Here is a 13,005-nt window from a genome sequence, read left to right as displayed (position 1 = left end):
GGATGAACATACCTGAAGATGAAAAAAATGTCCACAACTTGAACTAGTGATTTGCTGTGTTTCTGTACATTTACACAGAGAGTTTTATAATATATTCTGCCCCTAAACTATTACTATGGTGGTGGACCTCCCATGGAATGCCTCATTTGGGTAATTCAGTATATTGTGACTTAGTTTTGTATCATAGATCGGTTTATTCCAAAACTGGTTTGTTTCATTTTTCGAGTGAGTGGTGATTGTGATATCTTTAGTTACCTTACAGGTTCCTAAATATGGATTCTTTGAGGATGCACAAGCCACCCTCCCCTAAGATGCAGACACTACCCAAGAATGTCCCTACAACCATGTCTGTCTCTACCACAACTGCTGTTCCTAAATTCATAGAACTTTTAAGATTGCTTGATTGGCCGGCACCTCGATCCACTGTGAGACATTATCATTCTTCTACCAGCCCAAGACACTGTGATTACCATCTGCTGGATGCACGGGACACATACAGGATTGGGGAGACATTGGAAGTGGTCATCACAGCTCGGGATCACAATGGTCGACCAAAGGAATATGGAGGAGATTACTTCCGGGCTAAACTGCACTCTCGAGCACTTAAGGCTGGAGTGACTGGACATGTAAAGGACTTCGGTAATGGAAGCTATTTGGCCACATTACTCCTCCCATGGCCAGGCAAAGCAGAGGTACAAATCAGGCTCATTCACTCCAGTGAGGCTGTGGATGTTTTGAAGAGGAAGAGGGAGAGCCATCCAGAAAAGGTGATATAGAGTAGTCCTGACTAGTCTAACACTTATCAATCCAGCAACCATTATCGATCACTATTGTAAGCTTGCGAGCAGGGATCTCTTACCTCTCTGTCTGTATCTATTACCCAGTATTGTTTAATTAATGATTATTCCCAATTGTAAAGCGGTACAGAATTTGCTGGCGCTATATAAATAAATGTTGATGATGATGATTCTATTATAATTGTGTTTTGTTAGTGTACCCATATTACTTACATATAATGATAACCTTATCAAGAGTTAAATAAGTCAATCATTATCACAATGTGGCTGGATATTCATCAGTAGGGTATAACTGGTTGAAGAGGCAATCCCAGGTAGGATTTTAGCCAATCACTTGATGCTCTCTTCCTATCCTAGGATAACCACATTGGCCAGTTATGCCAGCCTGCTGCCACGTCCCCCTGCCACATTGAAAAAAAAATTGCAATATATCTGGGGGTTTCATGCCTGTTATAGTTGGCTCAACTCAGAGAAAAGTCCTATGCTTGTAAAACCCTTACACTGTATAATGCATTATAATAGATATACACAGATTTACCTCCTAATAATGACATTATCCACTATGTATGTACTCCTGAAATTATTTTGTGTGTTTCGCCATGACAAGAATAGGGACATCAACTATCTAAATTATCCTAAAAAGTTGGAATTTACTATTATGTTCAATATTGAGTGTACTCATCTGTCTTAACATAGGAGATAGGTATAGGACCTAGTGTCAGTTTATTATTCCTTTAAAGTATGTTTTTTAACATTATTGGATTTGGACCTTTCTGCAACAGGGGTGTGCTTATAATGTGGTCCCGGTATGTAACTAACAAGTTATGCTTATAATGAGATCACTGATGCGTATAGAACAGCAGTATGCTTAAAATGAGTTGGATTGTATGTAAGTATCAGGGTTGTGCCTATAATGAGGTTACTGGGGTGTAAAGAACAGAGGTCTGCTTATAATGTGGTAGCTGTCTAAGACAACAGGCACTGGGCTACAGCAAAATGCATTCTAAATTGTTGATTTCTCCCTAGTTGTCATATCTAATAATGACTAAATTGTTAATATCTGCATTTCCTGGTGTATTCTACCTATACATAAATATTTATAATAGTTTCGGTAAATGATGAGAATGGCGCCATTATATCTTCCATGTCAGGAAGCAGAATTACTTGTCGCACACTTGGTAGAGAATTTATGGTTCTGTTTTCCAGCTCTTCTTCTATGGATATTTCCAATTTAACGATAGCAGTGAGATGATGGAGTGTAACCTGGAACTGTCAGGAAAGGACGTGTGCAAATACAAGGACCCCGTCTCTGGTAACACGTGGCAGTGTGTGAGGCCACAGAAGCTGCCGTGTGACTCCTTAGTTTATCATTCCAGTGGTGAACGACGCAATGTGACAAATCAACTGGAGGATTCTCTGCTGAATGGGTGAGTATTATTGTCCATTAGAGAGTTCTTAATTCCTTAAAACCTTAAACAAACAACAGGTTTATCTGATATAAAATGGCAAGAAAAGAGAAACGACAAATCTCCTTGATTTACATGTGCAAGGTTTATAAATTCAAAGTGCTAGGAAATGATCCATACACCAAGCTCTGATGCAATAAGAGTTTATTTTGACATTTTAGATCATTAGTCTGTCCCTATACTACTAGACTACCCTGACCTAAAGTGGCCATAATCACTGTTATTCTGGAGCCCTGTCATTGCCCCAAAGCCACACCGTCCACTATTCTGCCAGCAAGGCAGGGACCAAGGCCAATGTCCCCCTGTTTTTTTGGTACATAAAATTTCAAAGTCTGAGGAGGTTTAGCAGATCCAAACCTCGGAACATTCCTAGAACAGTCCCACAGAAGCCGTAACCCCTAGTAATCCTGTCCAAAGTAAGATGTACAACCAAGACTGAATGGCTATGCTACCTTTTAAGCATTATACAGTTCCAACGGTGGTGTGAACTCGGAGTCTGATCCCAGATAGCACTTTCCTGCTAGATTAGGTACCTGCATAATGGAGGGTGACAATGATGCTTCTCCCAATTCCTCAGGTGACAGCAAGCATCCTGCAGAGATGTACTCTGGGAAGTCTAGCTAGATTCACTGGAGAACAATGGTCACCCATTTGTTTAGCAATACAGGATAATTCTGTTTTGCATCTGGTCCATCCCTCAATATAAATGCATACAATAAATTACATATACCTAGTGGAAAAATCCATCTAAATGCTTTTGTTTGATATCAAGAAACATAACCAAGGGAAAGTAATAAGTCCACAAGTACATTTGGATAAGACATAGCTATCAACACTTATTTCATGTGTGTTATAGGGACAGGAGTGAATCAGCAGCAACAATAAGAAATTATGGATGAGTCATCAATAGATGTTCCTACGAGACAATTAAATAAAAACACATTTTCTTGATGGGCCCCAAGATGGGTGGGTTTGAGAAAAGAATTGGAAACTTTACTTTTAGGCCTGCTAATTCTAATAATGTATATGCCATATTCAAATCTGTTTACTCAACCATTGCTTTCCCACAGCTCTGTCACTGACCAGATTATCCCTGGCAAGGTTCCTCAAATCAATGTCATGTCAGATAAAAGCTCATTGGGTAAGTTAACAGCAGAGCAATGGACTTGTAGTCACTCTATAACTTATTTTATTTTTTTCATATTGACAGCTGAATGAAATCCTCTTCCTTTTTTATAACCCAAAGTGTGCTTTCATAATCTTAATGCCAAAGTGCATTTTGTGCTCCACAATTATACTGTATTTTAAACAGTATTAATAGTAATTACTTATATAGATACTGGTATTACATGCAGCATACGGAAAAAAAAGAAAGTGGCACTGTGCAGTTCTCCATTCATACAGAATAAATCCAGATAATGAGATGAGTTAAAGAGTGCACCCCAAAATCAATAGAACAGGTATAATTAAATGAGAGCTTTTAAGAAAGCTTTCCGGTCCAACGAGCTTGTTTAAATGATCAACAATGCTTGAATTCATGGCTGTGGCACTATTTCACTGCTGTACTGTTTTTCCTTACAGCCAATGCATTGGAGCCTTTGGCTTCTGAAAAACTCGCTTGTGATGGTACATGTACAAATTTTTTTGGGAGGCAGATGCATTGTAGAAATGGTGAGATTTCCATGGGAGCAACCCTTACAGTTTATTAGTCTGGAGGTGTTTTATTAGTGCCCTTGTGGTCTTTATTAATTTTAACTGCAACAGGAAAGCCCAAATGGTGAGGGTGTTGGCTGAGCTTTTAAACAGTGTAGAACTTTATTCCTCTGTCCTTCTCACTTAGCCCTGTCTCTTGCAGAACTTACCTCCAATCTCTCGGTCTGCAGACCTGGCCAGGAATCTAGACAACCGTCTGGCTTCTATTATGGTGATGTGTGGACATCCCTAACATGTTTGGGGCGACATTTTACTCAGTCATCCGATGCTCTTGCCTGTCTCAAAGGGAAAGACATACACATGTTTGGAGACTCCACTATTCGCCAATGGTTTGAATATTTGGACCTATTCATTCCAAGTAAGATTTTTACTTTGTTTTTCTACAAAAATTCAGTGACACTGTATGACGCCCATTATTCTATGTAGATACCTCTATTTATCTATGTGTTTGCTGCTAGAAACTGGAACGGTATTCAAACTTGAACAGATCTTTCGTGAAGTCTTTATTCTTTTTGAGGCACAGCAAAGTATAACAGGCACTTCCGTTTACATGAAGTCATCATAGTTGGTTTAAGGAATGAACGCTTAACACATACCACTATTAATATGATACCCTTCCAGTGCTGACCTTACTCTATTTAATAGTGCTACCATACCAAAAACAATCAGTACATAAAGGAACATAGAAGAGTATAAGTGATCCATCCTTATTTATATGATATTATAATATATATGAGTGTAGTTTTCAATGTCCATAATCAACTGTGTTCTCTCTTCTCCTTCCAGAAAGTATATTTGAAATGTTGTGTCTGCTTGTGTTAATATTTCCAACAACAAACATAAAAAAAAACTAGAAAAATGTATGTAGTGTAATATATTCAATATAAATTACACATCTATGGGGTAAATGTATCAAGGTCCGATTTTGCAAATCCAGCGATTTTATCGTGAGAGTTGAAACTCGCAGATGTATGAAGATGAGATTTCATGCAAAATCGCCAGAGTTCTGCTTCTGTCAAAATCGCTATTTGCAAAATCGCCAGAGATCAAACTCACCACTGTTTGCCACTGCAGCTATACAAGTCTCCAATGTATGAAGCTGCGAGTAAGCAAACTCAGGAGAGTTTGCTTCAAAACATGCCAGATACAACACGCTAAGCATATGCATATATATATATATATATGTATATATGCATATATGTAAGGATGAAGGGAACAATTACTGATGAATGTGCTGATTTGTCTAAAAAATTAAAATAGCTAACATTCCATGCACCACTCACAGTGGCAAAAAAAGGCTCATACCATGACCATATTTTGCTAGTAGTGGCCCTTCTACTGCTGTTACTCATTCTAGAATGCCCATTGCAAAATTGAGAACCCAAAATTGTAATTCATATTCTGTAACTTCCCATACACCACTTTCTGGCTCTGAGTGTAGATCTGTTGCCTCTAAAACAGCCACATCAGTGCATAAAAAGAATGCTGAGGCTGAAGAACAAATTGGGCATTCACAGAATCCTGAGCATAGTCTAAGGGGGTCCATGAGTGCTACATGTGAGTCTGACATTTCAGAGTCTGACACTATAAGTATAGGCAGCCTCCTTCCAAAATTTCAAAACCATTTCAAAAGTGTATGATACATATGTTTGACAGATACATGATAGACATTTACATGGTCAACACCAGACTATAGACAGGGTTGAAAAGTCGACAATAATGACTTCAACAATGTTATTAGGTCAACAATTGAAATGCACACAGTATTATTAGGTTGACAAAAGTATACCTAATCCTAACCCTAACCACATCCCTAATTCTAAGCCTAACCATATCTGCAATCCTAAGCATATATATATATATATATATATATATATATATATATATATATATATATATATATATACACATATATATATATATATTCATCCTTACATATCGCGCCTCTGCGCATGCACACAACCTAGGGCAGCGTGAACAACCAGCTGAGCAGAGAGGAAGGACGCCCGGCTGGGATTCCCTCATCGCTCTGCTACAGGACTCAGAATAACTGTTCAGCAGCTACACGTGGAGATCATTTTACTGGACCAGGACTGCTCTGGGCAGCATTCCCAGCTATAGGTTAGTGCCTGCTCAGCTCTTGCTGATTTCACACTATGTGTATGAACTCATTAATTTTTGATCACACGCAGTGTTCATTTCCTTTTATTGCTAATCCAGGACTGGCAAACCATTGTGTACATTAAGGATTTGTTGCATTCATAATACTCCAGCATTGGACTTATTGGACTCCTTGCTGTCACATGCTTGGTTACTACAGATATTAAGTCATGCTTGAACCTGTCGATTTGTTATACAGCTGTACAATTTTGTTTATTTTGTTCCAGCATATATAGACATTGTGGTACAGTGTCTATTGTAATCACTTGGATGTGTGCCGGCATACCATTTTTTCTTGTTTTTGTTTTTGACTTTGTTTTTCACCATTGTTTTTGTAAAGTAAACACTAGGCTTTCAGCCTTTTTACATCTACCCCACATCTTTTCTGTCATAACAAGCACCTGGGAACCTCTTTTTTAACATCACTGTTACACTGTTACACTGCCCTGTCGGTGTAAAAATGGTAAAGAATAGATCAAAGTTTAAAAAAAAAAAAAAAGCCTGGGGTCCCCCCTCTATTCCTGTTTAACCCTAGTGATGCCTGACTACTGCTGGTTCCGTGAAAATCAGGGAAAAATTTTGCGTGGGGTCCCCCCGATTTTCACTTAACCAGCACTAGGCAAACCAGCCAGGGTTGGCGGCACTATAGCAGAGGGACACGCAGCAGGGGTCCCCCTGCCATAATGACTAACCAACCCTAGACTGTTCAGCCCTGGGCTGGATTCCCTAGGGAGTGGGGTCCGCCAAAAAAAACGAGTGGGCGCCCCCCCCCCCCTAGAGACCCCCAGCCCAGTGCTGATAGCACTAGGGCTCTTCCTACTACCCCTGGGCTGTGGGTAGTAGGGTAATACCGGCAATAAAGAGTTAAAATAACAAACGGACACCATTTTCTTTTGTGGAACTACAAGTCCCAGCTAGCCAGGTTGCCCAAAATAGTGTGGCCATGCTGCTGCTTGTATAACTACAAGCACCAGCACACCCACGACAGCCAGGGCATGTTGGCACTTGGAGAACCAAAAGTGCCAACATGCCCTGACATCCATGGCTGGCTGGGACCTGTAGTTCCACAAAAGAAAATGTTTAAAAAACCACAACACCCTCATTACAACCACTAACATTTAATAAAAATAAATAACCCACAATAAACACAGTAACCACCCTCATTTACACCATATATAGGAGAGTTAGCTAAACACGGGAGTGTTTACATCGCAGCAAATCGCCAGAGATGACCAGTGATTTTGAGCATCAGTGTCAAAATTGCAGCTTGATACATTTGAAGTGTGAAGTGCATTTTTTTAAAAAATGAACGTACATCGGGCATACGCACATCCATGGTTGTGTTCAAGTGTATAAAGGTGTTACGGCTAACGAGATAAAGTTTTAGAACAGAAGGATTGAGGTCTTCATCTACAGCTGTAACCATTTCCCGTAGAACTAGTAGAATTCAAAGGTACTCAGAAGCCCCCAGGACTTCACTCTAGCATAGTAATAGTTTATCAAAGGTGATCATAACACAGAGGTGGAGGATAACTGGAATACAGGATACAGTACCAGGAACAGTCCAAAGGTCGAGGGTCAATAGTAAGCGGAATAATCAGAGCCACGTGTTAATCATTGCGCACATGCCCGGCTGTCCACACTTGCCGGGACGTGGCGCTGATTAACAGACCGTCCAGGACGTTGCCTTGCTGACGGAAGAGACGTCCAGTCTGTCATTGCAACAGCCGGGACGCGGCCCTAAGAAAAAAGGAGCGAGCCATCACGTCTAACAATAGGTAATACTTGCCTTGTTGAATATGTTACTAAGTCACTTATGTGATTTAAAAGCTGGTGCACGTGGCAGTATGTTTATATTCGGCCTTTTTTCAATTCATCGGTAGATGTACATTTGTGTATGACATGCATTTGTATTGCCTATTGACAGAGGAACACATAGGGGCGCAATTCCTTTCTTACTCATGCTTTATTATAATAATTATTATCATACGTATTATATGAGCCCTGCTTATTAGCTCTTTGTATGATGTAGTATGTGTGCTGTTTGTATGATATTGGCCGATATGAAAAAGCATGTACAAAATACATACCTTTGTAAATGTACATTAGTACACATTTGCTTTTAAAAAAAAAAAACACACACACATAATTATTTTTAAACAAAATAGTTATTTTTATAATCAAATTTGTAAACGAAACTTCGCAAAACCTTGCAAAAAAAATTACAATCGTAATTGTGGTGAAACAAGGTATTAATATCAACTCAACCAGTCTGAACCTCGCTACTCACAAGTAGACTATATCGTCAGTCATATTTCAACTTGTATATATTCTATTTGTAAGTAGTTAAAAGGTCTGCCAGCATGAATTGAGATCTCTCCTGTTTAAACAACCTCTGCTGTAGAGCCACAGAACAATATATATCCTTAATTATAACAAGAGTGTCTCATCTGCTATCCCTTTGTCTGTGTTTTCCTTTTCTGTGAAAAGGAAAAAACAAAAAAGGACCATCAGGCAGGTCCTGAAACTGCTAAGAAGGTAATTTCTGCCTTTATAAGACAGCTCCCCAGAACAGCAAATGGGCATTCACTACCCAGTGATAGCTGAAGTCAGACTGGCGTTGAATCCTCACAATCTGCTCTGACAGGAAAGGGACAATCGGTGCTTGGAGAACTGTCTTTGCCCTCTCCAGGTCTTGGGCAGCTGTGTGACTGCCGAAAGCGGAGTGACAGTGACTCAAGATCATTGCCTTGCTGATAACCTCAAAGGAGAGAGGGGAAAAGCTTGGATGGATAGACAGCAGTCCATGAGAGAGGCTAGGATACTGGTAATGTGTTTCCATTATACCCTAGATGTTGTCTGTTGCAGGTTGTTATTTAAATATGTTTATTGCTGCTTGGTGCTACCATTTAGTTAAATAAACTTGTTTATTATATTTTGGATATTTGCCTGGGTAATTTTGAAACTTGCATGAGTACCGGGTAGGCCAACTGTGCTGCACAGAGGTTTACATTAAACTCGGAATCATCATAATAATTTTATAACTTTTTGTAAACATATCTATTGGTGTAGTTTGTTCACATATTTTTTCTAGCTCAGCAGAGTTCAGAGGTGCTACATTAAGTGGAAATCTCTGCAAAGGTTCATCTTATTCTGAACACAGTAATAGTCAGATGACTACATTTTGGAGGTACATGTGGGGGGGTGATTTCTTGACAACAAACACTTATTAGGCCCATGATGTCAGACACCTGTTGAATGGTGAAATTTTCCTAGGCAAAGACATATTTATTATTGAAAGGCTTCCCGAGGCCTACACTTTTATGCTTCAAAACAAAATTATTGATATTAGACTAGATTATTCAATAAACAAAACTTACACTCTTCTCCAAGGAGTGTGGAATTGGCTCCCTGCCTCCTCCTCATGGGCCTCCTTGGCCACCTTCACTAGGGCCTCCTGTGCTTCCTCCATTGGTGGTGGGATAGGGAAAGGGAATTCTCGCAGGTAGAAGAAATGTACACTGAGGAAAGGGAAACTCCTTGGCCCTCCTCCTGGACCTCCTCCTGGTTCTCCTCCAGGGTCTCCTCTAGTGGTCTTCCTCTAGAACCTCCTCGATAGCCTCATTCTAGGCCTTGTCCAGTGTCTACTCCTCGGGTCCTCCCTAGCACCCTAATTTTTGTGGCATAGGCAGCATCCTGTGTAGACGTTCTTTTGGAAAAAATATGACACATTAGGTTTTTAATAAATGTTATCTCTGTCTCACACATACATAGATACATACTGAAGAATATATATATAAAATATATATAAAATTATAATATATTAGGGATGTGCACCGGCGACTTTTGAGGTCTCGTGTTTTGTGTTTTGGATCCGGATTTTCGTTATTTTTGAGGTTCGGATTTGTCTCGCAAAACACTTGACGAAAGGTCTCGGTTCGGATTTAAGGTTTTGGATTCGGATTTTTTTTGAAAAAAACATAAAAAGTTTAAAAATCAAGTTTTTGGGCTTATTTTCACTCCTAGGCTATTATTAACCTCAATAACATTTAATAACAAGCATTTCCACTAATTTACAGTGTATTCTGAACACCTCACAATATAGTTATTAGTCCAAAACGTTGCAACAAGGTATCTTTCTGGACTGCGTAGAGGAGTGGGTCACCACAATATATATTAAAAACCCTGAACTTTTATGATTCGCACCAATAAATGTACCTGGACTGCGTAGAGGAGTGGGTCACCACAATATATATTAAAAACCCTGAACTTTTATGATTCGCACCAATAAATGTACCTGGACTGCGTAGAGGAGTGGGTCACCACAATATATTAAAAACCCTGAACTTTTATGATTCGCACCAATAAATGTACCTGGACTGCGTAGAGGAGTGGGTCACCACAATATCTTAAAAACCCTGAACTTTTATGATTCGCACCAATAAATGTACCTGGACTGCGTAGAGGAGTGGGTCACCACAATATATTAAAAACCCTGAACTTTTATGAATCGCACCAATAAATGTACCTGGACTGCGTAGAGGAGTGGGTCACCACAATATATATTAAAAACCCTGAACTTTTATGATTCGCACCAATAATTGTACCTGGACTGCGTAGAGGAGTGGGTCACCACAATATATTAAAAACCCTGAACTTTTATGATTCGCACCAATAATTGTACCTGGACTGCGTAGAGGAGTGGGTCACCACAATATATTAAAAACCCTGAACTTTTATGATTCGCACCAATAATTGTACCTGGACTGCGTAGAGGAGTGGGTCACCACAATATATTAAAAACCCTGAACTTTTATGATTCGCACCAATAATTGTACCTGGACTGCGTAGAGGAGTGGGTCACCACAATATATTAAAAACCCTGAACTTTTATGATTCGCACCAATTAATGTACCTGGACTGCGTAGAGGAGTGGGTCACCACAATATATATTAAAAACCCTGAACTTTTATGATTCGCACCAATAATTGTACCTGGACTGCGTAGAGGAGTGGGTCACCACAATATATTAAAAACCCTGAACTTTTATGATTCGCACCAATAATTGTACCTGGACTGCGTAGAGGAGTGGGTCACCACAATATATTAAAAACCCTGAACTTTTATGATTCGCACCAATAAATGTACCTGGACTGCGTAGAGGAGTGGGTCACCACAATATCTTAAAAACCCTGAACTTTTATGATTCGCACCAATAAATGTACCTGGACTGCGTAGAGGAGTGGGTCACCACAATATATTAAAAACCCTGAACTTTTATGAATCGCACCAATAAATGTACCTGGACTGCGTAGAGGAGTGGGTCACCACAATATATATTAAAAACCCTGAACTTTTATGATTCGCACCAATAATTGTACCTGGACTGCGTAGAGGAGTGGGTCACCACAATATATTAAAAACCCTGAACTTTTATGATTCGCACCAATAATTGTACCTGGACTGCGTAGAGGAGTGGGTCACCACAATATATATTAAAAACCCTGAACTTTTATGATTCGCACCAATAATTGTACCTGGACTGCGTAGAGGAGTGGGTCACCACAATATATTAAAAACCCTGAACTTTTATGATTCGCACCAATAATTGTACCTGGACTGCGTAGAGGAGTGGGTCACCACAATATATTAAAAACCCTGAACTTTTATGATTCGCACCAATAAATGTACCTGGACTGCGTAGAGGAGTGGGTCACCACAATATCTTAAAAACCCTGAACTTTTATGATTCGCACCAATAAATGTACCTGGACTGCGTAGAGGAGTGGGTCACCACAATATATTAAAAACCCTGAACTTTTATGAATCGCACCAATAAATGTACCTGGACTGCGTAGAGGAGTGGGTCACCACAATATATATTAAAAACCCTGAACTTTTATGATTCGCACCAATAATTGTACCTGGACTGCGTAGAGGAGTGGGTCACCACAATATATTAAAAACCCTGAACTTTTATGATTCGCACCAATAATTGTACCTGGACTGCGTAGAGGAGTGGGTCACCACAATATATATTAAAAACCCTGAACTTTTATGATTCGCACCAATAATTGTACCTGGACTGCGTAGAGGAGTGGGTCACCACAATATATATTAAAAACCCTGAACTTTTATGATTCGCACCAATAATTGTACCTGGACTGCGTAGAGGAGTGGGTCACCACAATATATTAAAAACCCTGAACTTTTATGATTCGCACCAATAATTGTACCTGGACTGCGTAGAGGAGTGGGTCACCACAATATATTAAAAACCCTGAACTTTTATGATTCGCACCAATAATTGTACCTGGACTGCGTAGAGGAGTGGGTCACCACAATATATTAAAAACCCTGAACTTTTATGATTCGCACCAATAATTGTACCTGGACTGCGTAGAGGAGTGGGTCACCACAATATATATTAAAAACCCTGAACTTTTATGATTCGCACCAATAAATGTACCTGGACTGCGTAGAGGAGTGGGCACTGGGCACCACAATAAAATATAAAAAAAACCTTCAACAGATCTGCATTACACTACACATACGGCTGCTCCTCCATCCTCTCCATCATATACATGTTGGAGTTTTAGCGTGTGACAACCTCTTGTTTTTGATAATGTCAGTGCATTTTGAATATTTTTCAATTTGCCCCACACCACTGAATGTACTTTATCTATGATACGCAATACGCATCTATCTATCTTGACTGCGTAGTGTGGTGGCCCCGGTACACAATTTGGTACCGAGGCCACAATATAATTAAAAAACCCTCCACGTGTCAGAATTCCACCAAACAAGTATCTGGACTGCATAGTGGGGTGGCCCCGGTACCCAATTTGATACCGGGGCCACAATACCTC

At 39.7% G+C, this 13,005-nt stretch overlaps 1 protein-coding gene across 1 annotated transcript in view; it reads left to right on the top strand.

Moving 5' to 3' along the window:
- Positions 1 to 272: 272 nt before the first annotated feature.
- Positions 273 to 13,005, top strand: part of LOC142150595 (NXPE family member 3-like) — a 28,649-nt gene continuing 15,916 nt past the window's right edge. The window contains exons 1-4 of the mRNA XM_075205795.1: positions 273 to 767; positions 2,004 to 2,224; positions 3,334 to 3,404; positions 4,119 to 4,334. Of these exons, the coding sequence (XP_075061896.1) occupies positions 273 to 767; positions 2,004 to 2,224; positions 3,334 to 3,404; positions 4,119 to 4,334 (1,003 nt within the window). The remainder of the gene's footprint in view (positions 768 to 2,003; positions 2,225 to 3,333; positions 3,405 to 4,118; positions 4,335 to 13,005) is intronic.

This window comes from Mixophyes fleayi, chromosome 4, assembly GCF_038048845.1.
Source record: "Mixophyes fleayi isolate aMixFle1 chromosome 4, aMixFle1.hap1, whole genome shotgun sequence".
NCBI lineage: Eukaryota > Metazoa > Chordata > Amphibia > Anura > Limnodynastidae > Mixophyes > Mixophyes fleayi.
The sequence above is the reverse complement of the archived record's forward strand: the minus strand, read 5'-3'. Positions and strand labels throughout refer to the sequence as shown.